The sequence below is a fragment of the Eubalaena glacialis genome, chromosome 5, assembly GCF_028564815.1.
Source record: "Eubalaena glacialis isolate mEubGla1 chromosome 5, mEubGla1.1.hap2.+ XY, whole genome shotgun sequence".
NCBI lineage: Eukaryota > Metazoa > Chordata > Mammalia > Artiodactyla > Balaenidae > Eubalaena > Eubalaena glacialis.
Window position 1 is genome coordinate 43,993,084 of NC_083720.1, and position 14,860 is coordinate 44,007,943.

Below are 14,860 nucleotides of genomic sequence, written 5' to 3' on the forward strand. Positions count from 1 at the left end.
TTTGGTAATTTACCTTAATTTCTGTGTGTACAGTGTCACTTTCTTTCGTGTCCACTTCTCTATCTCTTTGGCTATTTGCTATTGTTGTTGGGTGACTGTGTGTGTGGGGGGAATAATCTCCCCCCTGCCCACCCCGACACCAAATTTATGTTCACCTAGAACCTGTGAATGTTTGAAAACAGGTTGTTTGCAGATACGATGAAATGAAGGTGAGGTCATTCTTGCTTAGGATGGGCCCTGACCCAGTGACTGGTGTCCTTAGGAGATAAGGGGGATTGGGACACACACACACAAAGGGAAGCTCCATGTGAAGACAGAGACAGAAACTGGAGTGATATATCTACAAGCCAAGGAAGGCCAAGGATTGGCAGCAATCATCGGAATCTCAGAGAAAAGCCCGGAACAGACTCTCCCTCAGGCTCTCTGGGAGGAACCAACTCTGCTGATGTGTTGATTTCAGACTTCCGGCCTCCATAAAAGTTCAAGAACACGTTGCTTTAAGCCACTCAGTTTGTGTGATGTGTTATAGCCGCCCTAAGAAGATAATAGAGACTTCATTGACATCTGTAGTTTAGATCTATTTTTCAATAAGAAGATTAGAGTCATAATTCTGAAATCATTCTTTTATTGTTCACACACAGATCTGCTATTTTCTGGACTTCCTCTAACTAGGAGTCGAAGTTCCCGTTGGATGAAATGTGCCCAAATTCCTGTCTTGCTCCAAAGGCTAAACTGGGAATTAATGAATGTTTTACATATTTAAATTTTCATAGAAGGCTCAGATGATTAAAGCAAAACTTCTAAAAAATAGGCGTGCGTGCTTTCCACTCTTAGGCCAGTCAGTGCATACTCCATGTGACCTCACTGAACTCTGTAAACTCCTGAACGGAAGGTTTCTTTCCCAATATTTGGAGATGCTGCAGGTCATGAACTCGTGCAGTTGGATCTGTTTAAAAACTTTGTTCAATTTGTCTGGGTGCCTTCATGTCTATGAGAACCAATACTGGCATTTTCCATACTGGAGGCTTGATGTCTATGAGAACCAATATTAGCATTTTCCATACTGTAACAAAAATAAATGCACCAAAAACACCATGTTATTTCTAAGATGAAGCATTTACATCATGGATTACAAAGACAATGTAATGGTCGTAAAAAGTATATAACAATTTGTTAAATCTACAAAGAAAGTAAAAAAGTATATTTACATTTTCTTCCCTTTAAAAAACCAAAGATCCAAACAAACATTTTATATATTAATAAATTTAACATAGACAATTTTCATTCATTCAACAAGGATTTCTTCAGTATTCTCCATGTGCCAGCTCTCATTTTAAGAGGCATCAGCATTTATTTTTATCTGGGCATATTTGTTGTTGTTTTGTAATTTAATGTTATTATTTTAGTTTTAAAAGTTTGTCATCTAATAATAAAGCCCTCCCCAGTCCCACCTTAGAAATATGGCTTAAAAAAGAAAAGGCTTACTTTTTTCATGGGTATAGTTTCAACACTATAAAACACAAAAAAGGGAGATAAAATGATTTTTCAATTACAATTACAGCTCAACAGCTGCATCCCCCCACCTTTTTACTCTAATACAGATGCTGACAAAGCAAATTCAGAAGAAACACATATTAAGGAGGAGGTAAATGAAGTCAAAATGAACACATTTTGAATACAAGTTCACCAGGCACAGAGTGAAGGGTGGACCACGGAGCCAAAATGAAAACTAGTAAAAACAGTTATAAAGTAAAGTGCCAAGTCCCCGAGACAGAGGAACTGCAAACAAGAAATAAGAAGGCTGGTTAAGGAAGCTGAGACGATTAAGCAAGCGGAAAAAAAGTTAAAATAAGCATAAGAAAACCAGTACAAAAATTTCATCTGAATAGGGATGATCTATTACACTAATATGTATAAAATGGGTAACTAATAAGAACCTGCTGTATAAAAAAATAAATTAAAAAAAAGAATGTCATATAGTTATAATCATAAAAAAAAAAAATCGAGTTTAACCGCATCAGAGCCGTTCTTTAGCAAGTGCTTGGAAGGTAGCGCCACTTAGAAAATGATTCCCCAGCCTCTTGTCTACTTACTCATCGTCATATACATCTTCAGAATCCATTCGACGGTAGTACTTAGCCAGCTTTACAGCAAAAATGATAGCCGGAAGTAAAAATGCGGTAGCTTTTCCTATACCAAACCAAAACAAATTCTGCGGGGAAAAAGGAAAATCATGAGGATTAGATGCTTGAAGATGGGAAATGGAAAACAACACTGGCTTGGGGAAAATAACTTTATTTTGCAGTTTTTTTAATGGATTCTAACTTTGTGAACTTCAGACGAGCCGGCCACTGTGTGAAGTGCTACCTGTTATGATAATTCATTCCATCTTTCTGAAAACCTTGAATAGATCCTATTGTCATATTTATTTTACAAATGAGGAACAGAGGCAGCAAGCGCTGAAGCAAGGTTTAGCATCTAGGACGCCCCCAAACAACAGCTAACCATCCCATGAGATGGCCCCCGGCTTTGAGGCCAGCCGTAAGAGCATGGACAGCCTGAAGGCCTGAGCTCAGATCCTTCTCTGAGTTGTTTTGATGTGAGGGTGGTTCATTAAACTTCCTGGCTTTGCTCTGCCTCTGAACAGTGGGATTGGCAGCATCCTCATCCCATAACACTATTGTGTGAAGAAAACAGATGCAATGCTTGGTACATAACGATGCCCCCAACAAACGTTCCATGATGAATTTAACCAATCTTTAAGGACGGTCATGGGCTGAATTCAATCCTGTTCTGCCTAAAAAGCGATGTTAAAGTATTTTTTAAAAGACAGCTGCCTATATTCCTAAGTCAGATGTCACACAGAAACCTGGCTTTACGTCATTTCTCGAAAAGTCTCAAGTCGGAACTCGTAATGCTGAGCCCTCGTTCCCACAAGGCAACATCAGCTGGAGCTGAGTGATGGTTCTTCCTTCAAGAGGGGTATCTGTCCTCAGTTTGTTGCAGGCCATACCACTAGCTCTTACAGGGGTGATACCCAACATTATTTAACCTGACCCACCAATCAGAACAGAGATGGCTGTGCACAACCAGTATGGCCCTGTGGGTACCAGACACTAGCCAGCATCTGGCCTTGGCCTGTTTTGTAAATCTACAACCTTCCAGATCCCTGTAGAGGCTCAAGTCTGCGGCCCCTGCCTTAGGATAACGTTGTAACACTAGAGCAGCCCTCCCCAGCCCACTGGGAGGTAAAAGGCAGCTCGGACATAAAAACAACCGCCCAGACCCTCATGTCTCGGCCACTGCGCTTCTGCTTTGTTCCTGGTTGAGTTTAGCGTTGGACAGAGTGGCATCACTTGGCCCAGAATTTTCAGTAAATTTGTTCTCCTTTCCCACATATTCTTTTATTGGTAGATTTCTACACTTTCAACCTTGTTTTGAGAGGCTTAGAGCTTTATGACAACCATACCTTTTACTGGAAGCTGCCTCAATCCTTCTGGGTACAATCAAGATATAAAAGAAACATGTTTGCCAGCCGGGAGTCGATTTTCCTGGCAGAGCCAAAGGCCAGAACTCTTCCTTACTCTTTAAACCACCTGCTACAAAGCTCTAGCCTACAGTCTTCCTGAGCATCCTCCAGGCCTCCCCTCCAGTGGTCCCCGATTGTTTTGGAGAGGCATCTGCTAGTTGGGTGATCTGACTGGCTGCGGGCAGGCAGTGGAGACTGGGTGCAAGGAGATCAGTTCAGAATGAACCAGCCTAACTAACCGAGGGCTCCCCTAATGAGGGCTTTAATCAAAGCCATCAGCAGGGGCTCCAAGCAGCAGACAAAAGGGTACAAAGTCAGAAGGGGAGGGAAGCAGCCAGGAGACCAAGGCGGGGGATCTGCATGGCTGGGAAAGTGGCAGGATCATTTCCATCCAGGTACAAAAGTCCCTCCCACAGAGACAAGTGATAATGGAACAGAGAGGCGGACGGATAGAGCAATCTGAATGTACTGGGACGGGCAGCTATCTGATCATCCTACGGCCTGTGCCAGACAACACTCCAGATGACAGGGTCACAGCAGTGAACACACAGCTCGTGCTCATGGAGTTCAGAGTCTAGTGTGTGTTGCGGGGGACAGGTCTTACCAAAGAGCCACACCGATGTACAATACAAACAGCAAAAACATCTCTACAGGAAAAGCAGAAAGTTCCATGGGAGTGTACAAAAGGGAGCCAAATGTAGTTGGGAAGATCAGAAAAACCTTTCCAGAAAAAAAGATATGTTTGAGCTAAGACCCGAAAACGGAACAACAGCTAATAACAGCAAACATTTATGGAATGTGTTAATGTACCAGGAAAGGTGTTAAGGGCTTTCCATGTAGTCTCTCTTTGAACCATCAAAACAACCCTATTAAGGTGAAGAAGCTCAGAAAAGATAAATAATTTTTCCACATCACAGAGTTCAGAAAATGTAGGAGTGGAATCTGAATTCAGAGTCTGTGTTCTCAACCATTATATTATAAGACCTAGAGGAGTCAGCTAGGTGGGGTATGGGTGTGGAGGGGAAGAATGAGAGAGAGAGAGAGGGAGAAGGAGCTTGTGTCTAATTTCTAGGCAGCGGAACTGGCATATGCAAAGGCCCTGGGGTGGGGAAACCTAGATTTTTTTTTTTTTAACATCTTTATTGGAGTGTATAAAGAAATAAAAGAAAACACTGAAGCACAGTGAGAAAAGTGATCAGATAGTACAAAATGTGCCAATGGGCAGGTACCCAATCATGCAGGGCCTAGAGCATAACATTAAGGATCCTGATCCTTCTTGTGATATTAACAGTAAGCCACTGAGGTGCTTTAAGTGAACGGAATGAGAGGATTGACTCATGGAGAGAGGATTGACTCATGGAGAGAGTCAGTGTATATGGAGGAGTGAACAGAGCTGAGGAATAAACTTGGTTAACTGGAACTTACCAGCCCAATGGCAACATCTTAAAGGGCTGTTAACTCAAAAATTAAACTAAGTTTGCTATAGCTTTAGGGTTACATATATAGCTGCACTAAGAGTCCTTTGGGATATTGGCAATCTGCACACCAGTGATGTTCCTTTCTAATGATTTCAGACAAACAGTTTTCTTCATGAGGGTCTCTTGACTTCTGTAAATAAAATTCAAGCAAGGAATGAAGATACGCAGCGAGGACTTTGACTTTTCTAGCTTATTAGTGTCAGAACACATTCATCTACATTTTAGATCTTAGGTCTTGGATTCTACAACTGTAACAGACCCAAGCAGAAACCTATTTTATATTATAGTGTGAACTACCATCTGAAAAGAAAAATCAAAGATAATGAGTTTATTGTGTTTTCTTCTTTTGAAAGATGAAATTCTTACCAGGGGGTCGATAATGTAGCTGCACAGAAAGACATCAATAGCCGAATCTAGAGCGGTGGCCACTGGTTTGCAGGCTGCCATTTGCTCAGTGATCTATGGGGGTAAGAAAAACAGGCAAACTTTGATGGAGCCACACCCACAAAATTCCACAAGAATAAAATTAAACACCCTATTCACTTCTGGCCTGTTCACAAAAAGAATCCTTCGGCCCTCTGGATATGGAGCTGATAGCTGATTTCTATGGATGAGTTTAACGACATAAAAAAGTATGTACTTGAAAGGAAGACCCCGATTCTCTCTGAGCCTCGGTTTTTAGTTCCCTGCTTTGTTATTTGGAAAAGTAAGACCCATCTTGCTGGACTCTGCAGAGACTTAAAGAGTATATGTGGTCAGCACAGTGCCTCAGTCTGAATTTCTTACTCGCCCCCTTTGTAGTCTGACAAAGGATGTGGAAAGGAAGTGGAAAGTTAGGTAATGAATAAGTCTACATTTTAGAACAGGGGTTGGCAGACTTTTTTCTATAAAGGGCCAGAGATATATCTGTTGCAACTGCTCCACTCTGCCATGGTGGGGCAAAAACAGCCACAGACAATATATGAACAAATGGGTGTGGCTGTGTGCCAATAAAACTTTATTTACAAAAATGGCAGGACCTGCTGACCTTGCTTTAGAAGACAGAAAACAAAGTACTCATTACTGAGGTAAGACTAAACAAGTTTAATGAATCACAGACAGATGCTCCAATCCCATTAGCTTAAGAAAACTATATTCATTCATTCAAAAAGCTCTGGAGTAAGTACAATAAGCTAGATGCTAGTTCCTGGGGTGGGGAGTGTGCCTTATTTCTTTTCCTTCATTGGTTGGCTCATCTCCCCCTTTTCTTCCACCTCTACCTTACAAGGCAGCCCATATTAATAACATTATGTTTCTCCAAGCTCAAACAACCGTATACACTCTCTTTATAGGCTTTTTCACTGTTAGTTTTATAAAAAGTGGGGTAAGGGTACACATGGATCAATGGAACAGGATAGAAAGCCCAGAAATAAACCCACGCACTAATGGTCAATTAATCTATGACAAAGGAGACAAGAATATACGATGGAGAAAAGACAGACTGTTCAATTAGTGGTGCTGGGAAAACTGGACAGCTACATGTAAAAGAATGAAATTAGAACATTCTCTAAGACCATGTACAAAAATAAACTCGAAAGGGATTAAAGACCTAAATGTAAGACTGGATACTATAAAACTCATAGAGGAAACCATAGGCAGAACACTCTTTGACATAAAGTGCAGCAATAGTTTTTGGATCCCTCTCCCTAGAGTAATGGAAACAAAAGCAATAATAAACCGATGAGACCTAATTAAACTTAAAAGTTTTTGCACAGCAAAGGAAACCATAAACAAAACAAAAAGACAACCTACGGAATGGGAGAAAATATTTGCAAATGATGTGATCAACAAGAGCTTAATTTCCAAAATATACAAACAGCTTATACAGCTCAATAACAAAAAAAACAAACAACCCAATCCACAAATGGACAGAAGACCTAAATAGACATTTCTCCAAAGAAGACATACAGATAGCCAACAGGCACATGAAAAGATGCTCAGCATCGCTCATTCTTAGAGAAATGCAAATCAAAACTACAATGTGGTATTACTTCACACCAGTCAGAATGATCATCATCAAAAAGTCTACATATAATAAATGCTGGAGAGGGTGTGGAGAAAAGATACTGTAATTCTCCATCGGTCGCGTGCGCCGCTGGAAACTTCACTCTGCTCCTCCACTTCTCTCTACTGATTTATTCCTGGAGACTTAACTTTATGGACTGAATTTTTGTCCCCCAAAGGTTCCCATGTCAAAGTCCTAACCTCCCGTACCTCAGATAGTGACTGTATATGGAGATACGGTTTTCAAAGAGGGAATTCAGGTAAAATTAGGTCACTAAGATGACTCTAATCCAATAGGACTGGTGTCTTTATAAAAGAAATTTGGACACACACACAGAAGGAAGACCACATGGGGACACAAGGGGAAGACGGCCACCTACAAGCCAAGGAAACAGGAACCAACCTGCCGACACTTTGATCTTGGACTTCCAGCCTCCAGAACTGTGAGAAAATAAGCTCCTGTTGTTTAAGCCCCCTAGTCGACAAATACACCAATGACATAGCAGGTTCAGTGCTGCCCAGGGCGCGTACAAACCACAGCTGCAAATGGACTCAAACGTAAGGAGCTCACGGTTTGCCAGGGGAGACACAGTCAAGGAGACCAGAATCCCTACAGCAATGAGCAAAGGGAGCCGGGGGAGAATGCAAGGGGCATGCTGTCCGCGGTGGGCAGGCCCGGGAAGCTGCCCAGCATGGACACACTTGTGCTGAGTCCTGTGGTGCCTCCACTTGTGGCTCCTACATTCAAGGTCCTTTTACTTACCTTCTGTCTAATTTCTCTGAATGTAATTTGATTTCCTCCTGATTTTATCCTAGAAAATGACTATCCCAAGACACAGCCCCCTTAAGTTCATCAACAATAAACCACTTACAGAGATCTTGACCCACTGCAGATAATGTTCAAAGTAGCTCATTATCGAATTCCCATACTTCTTACTTTCCTGGAAAGACATCAAAGAGTAATAAAGCCATTAAAATGACTCTACCATACTCTATGTAATCATGCAGTTATGGTCACACACCCACTTATCGGCATAACAACTTACTTCAGCAATAATTGTGGAGATTCGGTTTGTGATGAAGTCCTGAGCAGAATCCAAAAAGAGAGTGATATTGGCCACTTTCACCTGCACAGCAACGGTCGACACGGTATCAAGTGATAAAATAATTTCATCAGACAGTTTGTATATTGATGCGAGTACTGTTAACTCAGCCCCACACCCCCATGACTTGCTAGTTAAGACTCTACTAGCTGTTCATGATTAGTGACACCTTCCCTGGCTTGGCTTCCCAGGAGATGGGTATATGTCCCCACCCCATGATGGTGAGCTTGGCTCTGTGACTTGCTTTGGCCAATGGAACACAGATGGGGTGGCACTGTACTGGTTTTCTAGTGAGAGTGAAAGTTTGTGTGTGGAAGGCACTGGGATTTGGAGGCTGTCTGTCAAGCAGCATTATCTCTGTAAAAGTGACCAATGTACCACCTACACTTGTATCCTACACATCCAAAAACAGCTTTCTCCTGTGTACATAACATGCCAGGATGCGGTCTTCATTTACAGAAATCCTTGTAGAAAGGAGAGGGTGGGAAAACCCAGTTTGGTGTTTAAAATGGGTGGATAACTGAGACTTGATTTTACTTAAAGTACCTGCAAAACCCAACATCTCTGAAAGTCTGTGTGTGCTTTTGTAAGAAGACCCCAAGACAGAGAAAGAAAACAAATCCTTACCCCCAATCCACTGCTTTTCTGTTGAAGCTCCTTCAATTTTTGGTGCACAGCACTCTGGTGAATAAACACAGATCATATTTCCTGACCTGTTACGTGAAGCTGCAAGATCACGTGCTTTGTATCCCCTCCACCCATAAGTCAGCCATCAAATCTGACTTTACTCTGTAATAGTTTCATTCGAGAAAAAACAACAGACATGAGGAACAATATGCACCTCACCTATTTGGGTGTAAGAAAACCTGAAGAAGAAAATTGGGATATATTCTAGAGCTTCAAAGGGCAGCACACCATGTGTAAGGTAGCCACAAAACTCTTTTGAATCAGGTTTGCTCAAAATGGCATTGTTTACAGTAAAACCTGTTCAACAAGAGTGGCTTAATTTGCATGGTTTAGATGAGGAATTGGCAAACTTTATCGGTTAAGGACCAGATAGTAAATACTGTAGACTCTGTGGACCATACCCTGTCCTAATCTCTCAACTTTGCCCTTGTAGCCAAAAGCAGCCACAGATCGTCTGTAAACTAGGTGGGCCTTGCTGTGTTCCATTCAAACTTTATTTGTAAAAACAGGCAGCAGAGGAATTCCCTGGTGGTCCAGTGGTTAGGACTCTGAGCTTCCACTAACTGGGGAACCAGGTTCGATCCCTGATCAGGGAACTAAGATCCCGCATGCCGCAGGGCGTGGCCAAAATAAATAAATAAACAAATAAGTAAGTAAATAAATAAATACAGGCAGCAGGCCAGATGGGGCCCAGGGGCTGCAGTTTTCAGGGCCACAGTTTGCTAACCCCTGGTTTAGAGTATAGGTCATATCCACAGAACAACTTGCCTAATTGTAGGTTGCCCCAACTCTGAAAAGGCCAAGAAGTCCTGTGTCTACTTGAAGGAAAGCATTTAAGGAATATGTCAACACCAGCTTAAAATGTTAACATATTTGTGCTAGGCATAAAGTATAGCAGAGAGAGAACTGTGATGAGTGCAGCACACAAATTAAGAAAATTGTAGAGGAGGACTTTGTGAAGACTCGACTGAATTAGAAAGGCAGGAGGAAAAATGAAGAGAGAGATGGTAAACACTAGTTCTAGAAGATTCTGAAGTTGGAGTCAAACGGACGAATAAGCTTCTTCAAACCTGAGCAGGCTGACTCTGTAACCTGGTTCCCACACAGTCGTCCCCTTGATGACTGCAAACATGACCCTCCCACATGCAAGCATAATAATAATGGCTCCTTTTTGCAGAGTCCCTCTGGGAGGTCAGATCCTTCATGTCCAAGAGCCAGGTAACAGTGAGGCAAGGACCCTTCCCACCATTTTTAGATGAGAAAACTGAAAGCCACAGGACTTCGGAGAGGCAGAAGCAAGATTTGAAATCAGGTCGACCTGACTCCAGAGCCCATGTTCCTTCTCTGTTACAAACTGCCTTTCTGGCATTTAGGAAAGAAGCCAGAAGGCAGAGAGGAAAAAAAAGAAAGGAAAAGTGAGAAAGCTGGATGGAAGAGAGGGGCAAAGAATATCAGAACAGGGAGTAGAGTTAAATGAATGTGGAAAGAAAGGGCATCGCCTTGCCTCACATATTTCATGGCAGGGTATGAAGACAGAGAGTTTGATAATAATAAACTAAGTAAGAGTGAGTTCAGCACTTCAGCTGCTGCACGGCTTAGGGGAGCCTGTTTAAGGCCATGGAAACGAGAGAAAAACATAGGAGGCAACCACAGATTTAAAATAACTGTTCACACTCAAACAGAAAAAGGCAACAAAAAGGCAGAAAATCTGTGGTGAAAATTGAAAATGTGTCCTCTTCAAAGCCCAGCTACTATCATTTATTTTAAAAATAGCTCAATTTCTTAGCCTGAGGTTAACCAAATTTGACCTACACGTGACATATGAATATATCATTAAGCTAGGTGAAACAGAGTTTGCCCAGGTCACAGCGAAATATCAAAGGTTGTTGATTGTTACCATTAATTTTTGCAAAGGAATGATTTCGTCACGATGAATATTTCTTAAGATTCCTGCATTATTTTTCAGGGTCTGTTTCAAATTTCCTTGGGGCTACAAAGAGAATAAAGTAAATAAATATTAGTACCTGTTTCCAGACTCTGGAGCACTCTCTCTAATCAGGACAGAAGTATGCAACCCTTCTTATATGATGACGAACTTGGAGGGATGGTGCCAAGACACCCTCTTTCAAATCATGGAACCATGAACTCTCAGCAATAACCTACCCGCATCGATTCTTTCTGAGTGCCTGAGGCTGCCTTCTCTCTCTCTCTCTCACTTCACCACAATAAAGCCACTGTAAAGCTGCTTTACAGTAGCTATAGCTTCATTTTACAGATGAGAAAACCAAGGCTCAATCAACTGAGAAATTTTATTTAACCCACACTTAAATCGTTTTTAGTATAGTAACGTCTAACAAGCGTTACTACTGCCTCCGTTTAACAGATGAGGAAACTGAGGCACATAGGGGTGAAATATTGTGCCTAAGTTCCCACAGTTAGGAAGAGGCTGACTCAGGATTTAAATCCTGGTCTTCCCCCAGAGTCCAGGTCTGCTGCTTTGTGAAAGGGACCAGTTACAGCCATTAGTCACCAACCAGCAGAGAAGCTGGTAATGGGGAAGCTTATGGGGCTTGGATGGTGTCTTTGCCCTCCCTTATCCGCTCATTATTGGCGATGCAAAGCACCAAACGGGATCTCCCTCCCATGTCCTCAGTTACCATTCCCTACACTGCAAGAAAATGTGTGCACAGGTGTTTGGCAGTAGAGGGGTGGACGGGGTGAAAGCAGGTCCGGTGCTGAAGCAGTGAAGGCAGCAGCACCACAGCAGAGGCTGGGAAGAGCCTGCACCCTGAAGCTGCCCTGGGAACCTTCACACGCTCACGGACTGTGAGGCCGTGTGGCAATGGCTGCTGATGGGAACTTTTAACATGCACAGAGGGGCGTGTTTAAACAAGGCTTCCATAGCTTCTCTAAGAACGGTACTGACATTTCACATCTACAACAATGACAGCCTTGAACCGGACCGTTTGAACTCACCAAATGGTTGGCTTTTACTTCTAGATCATTTGCAAATGATAAAAGATTCACTTTTGTGGGATTTTTCCCAGTCTACAAGAGAGGTGTAAAAAGCTGTGTTATGGATATGGGATTTTTGAACCTTAACAACATGTAATAAGCAACAGAGTGAACATGGGTCCATAACCATAAAGTAAGGCTAGACACTCTAAGGCTAGACACATCTGCATTCTTGTTTATACACACAGTATTATCTGTATTCAACCATAAAGAGAAATAAAATACTGATACATGCTGTAAGGTACATGAATCTCAAAAAACTTGGGCTACATGAAACGGACCAGTTAAGGTTATCAGACACAAAAGGTCACATACTGTATGATTCCATTCATATGAAATATCCTAAATAGGTAAATTCATAGAAACTGAACATAGAGTGATGGTTGCCAGGGGCTGGGAGTGGGAAATGGGGAGCAATTGCTTAATGGGATCGGGGCTTTCTTTTGGGGTGATGAAGGTGCTTTGGAACTAGACAGAGATGATAGTTATGTAACATTGTGATTATACTAAATTCTAGTGAATTGCTCACTTGGTAAAAGAGTTAATTTCATGTTGAGTGAATCTCATCTCAATAAAAAAACAAAAATAAAAACAAAAAACTAACAAAAAATATTATATATATATATATATATATATATATATATATATATATATATACACATACATACACACACACACATGATGCCCTAACTCTTCCCCAAAAGATCAAGTGCAAACATATGGGTCATACCGCAGCCATGAAGGCACCATAGTCTATTTTGTCTATTCCTGAAGAACTGAAATCCATAAGGTTTCTTCTTCCTGCCTCATCCAGCAGAACTATATTGTCAATTCTTACATTCATATTTTCAAAATTATTATTTATGTTTCCGGTATGCTGCATAATAAAAAGGAAAGATATAAATAAATCCACTCTTCTCCAAAAACATCACCTACTTAATGCTTTAAAAGAGCAATAAAATTACACAGGCCAAAACAAATGCACATGCACCTGACTGGCATTTCTTCCCGGTTCTCTTCTCTCCCCTCCCATTCCTTCCCCGCCTCCCTGCCTTCTTCCCTATGCCCTATGCCAAGCACTATATGAGGGGGTGGAATGCAAACAAAATCATATTGCATCTCCACCCTCAAAGATCTCAAAGGGAAAAGGCAGTGTCGTGATAAAGGCACATGAAATGCATTGGGACACCAGGGACAGAGCCTTTCAAGGCAGGAGGCTGGGGAGGGCAACAGAGAGGAGGTGGCTTCTGAGCAAGTCTTGACAAACAGAGATGCTGAAAGGGGCTGGGCAGGCTGCTTTCCAGGGGAAGGGGGCAGCATGCACTGGACTTGGGTAATAGAGAGACTTGAGATCAACGGGAACGTGGTTCATGACTTGGGGCCTGCGTGTCTAGGGCACTCTCCCACCCTACTCATCATGGCGCACCAAGAAAATGGCACATGGCATAATGAGTAAATGAGTAGAGGGCATCGATTAGGGGCTTGCTTGCAAAATTATATTTTACTTATAAATACATGCAAGCTATATTTAGGGAAGAGAATCCGAAATTTGTATACAGCTTTCAAATAAACCTCTTCACATCTGAAAATCATTAGGCTGTTGTGGCCTCATGGCAACCCCGGAAGCCTTCTGTGATGCCTCAGTGCGTAAGCCATGGGGTTTGGGGAACAACCTCTCCCCTTGATTTTCCTCGGTAATTGCTTCTATATCGGAAGCCCAGAAGAAACAAGGTTCCTTAGATTCTCTCCTGCACAGCTGAGAAGGCCAGAAGGCCTCCAGGTATGAGGGAGTGGGCACAGCCTAGGCTAAGGGCGCCCTAGGCCTGGGCTGCTGAAGCCCCCTTGCCCCTTCCTCCAGCCAGTGTGCTCTACAGGGGTCTCTCCTTGGAGTCTGAACACTCAAGACTTGGGTGCTGGTCTGGGCAAAGGAGGAGGAGAGGTCATTCCCTTCTGTCCCTTCCATCCTTGTTGCCACTCTGTCTCTTGCTAAGGGCCTACCTGGGAGCCCTGGGGCCACAGCCATCATTCATAAGAAGTGAGGACTCTGTGGGCCACGGTTCTTGTCCCCACTCAGGGATGTGACAGAAAAGGATGGCTGGTCTGGGAGAGTCAGTATCCCTGGGAAACAAGTGGGGTTTGTGCCTCCAGGAAAAGGGACACTCAAAGGATAAACTCTTTCCCTGTGAAGTGTCTGCAGGGAGGCCCCCTGGAGAGGATCTTCCATCATCTGCTAGAGAAACTCATGCCTCAAGAAAGTCAGCTGGTCGGGGGTGCTGCAAATGTTTTGGAATTAGGTAGAGGTGAGAGTTGCATAGCCTTGCAAATGTACTAAAGTCACTTTAAAATGGTTAATTTTTATCTTATGTGACTTTCATCAAAAAACAAAAAAGACAACTGAATTTAGTAAAGAAATGTCAATTTCCTGATTGGTTCTAATTACTCACCTCTTTAATGCTGAGAAGTTCACTGATATTGTAGGTGTTCTCTAGCTTAAGTGTGGCATAAATGCCTTTATTTTCTTTGCAATCACTGAGGGAATAAACAGAGAAATCAGGATCCAGAAAGGCAGTTGTGGCTACCTCTGTCCACTGCTAAGGATGGAGAGAAAGGCGAACTGTTCGTCTTTGTTTAATCTGTGACCACAGACGTGGCATCTGGGTGTCGACACAGAAGGCCATCACCAGTGGCTGCACGAATTCCCCGGGTGCCCGCCATTCCTGACTTCGTTCCCTGTTTTACTAAATGTCCCATGTTTGCAACAGATACACTAGGACTGGTAAATACTACATCCTTCTATCTGTGTCCTTTGTGTTCTTTCCAGTGCTGTGAGTAATAACAAGTCTACAAATTGGGAAGAAATAAACTCTAATCTAAAAAAACAACAGATGTCAGAAAGAGGTTAAGTTACAAAGCACTATCATTAAAAGATTTCATAAAAGATTAAAACTCTATCAAGCCCCTGCCAGACCATCTCCCTCCATATTTCCAGGGTTGAGCTTCACCTA

The 14,860-nt window shown here is 42.3% G+C and overlaps 1 protein-coding gene across 5 annotated transcripts in view; it reads right to left on the reverse strand.

Moving 5' to 3' along the window:
* Window positions 1–463: 463 nt before the first annotated feature.
* The window catches only part of PROM1 (prominin 1), a 111,297-nt gene continuing 96,900 nt past the window's right edge, over window positions 464–14,860 (reverse strand). For 4 of the 5 annotated variants that reach the window (XM_061192114.1, XM_061192113.1, XM_061192115.1 and 1 more), the window contains 11 exons: window positions 14,300–14,384; window positions 12,586–12,732; window positions 11,817–11,888; window positions 10,738–10,830; window positions 8,781–8,834; window positions 8,097–8,177; window positions 7,923–7,991; window positions 5,374–5,466; window positions 2,094–2,212; window positions 1,486–1,510; window positions 603–1,063 (listed from right to left, as the gene is read on the reverse strand). In XM_061192114.1, coding sequence (XP_061048097.1) covers window positions 1,049–1,063; window positions 1,486–1,510; window positions 2,094–2,212; window positions 5,374–5,466; window positions 7,923–7,991; window positions 8,097–8,177; window positions 8,781–8,834; window positions 10,738–10,830; window positions 11,817–11,888; window positions 12,586–12,732; window positions 14,300–14,384 — 853 coding nt within the window. In that variant the 3' untranslated portion in view covers window positions 603–1,048. Of the gene's footprint in view, window positions 535–602; window positions 1,064–1,485; window positions 1,511–2,093; window positions 2,213–5,373; window positions 5,467–7,922; window positions 7,992–8,096; window positions 8,178–8,780; window positions 8,835–10,737; window positions 10,831–11,816; window positions 11,889–12,585; window positions 12,733–14,299; window positions 14,385–14,860 lie in introns of those variants that run through there. The other variant, XM_061192117.1, reaches the window with a different exon arrangement.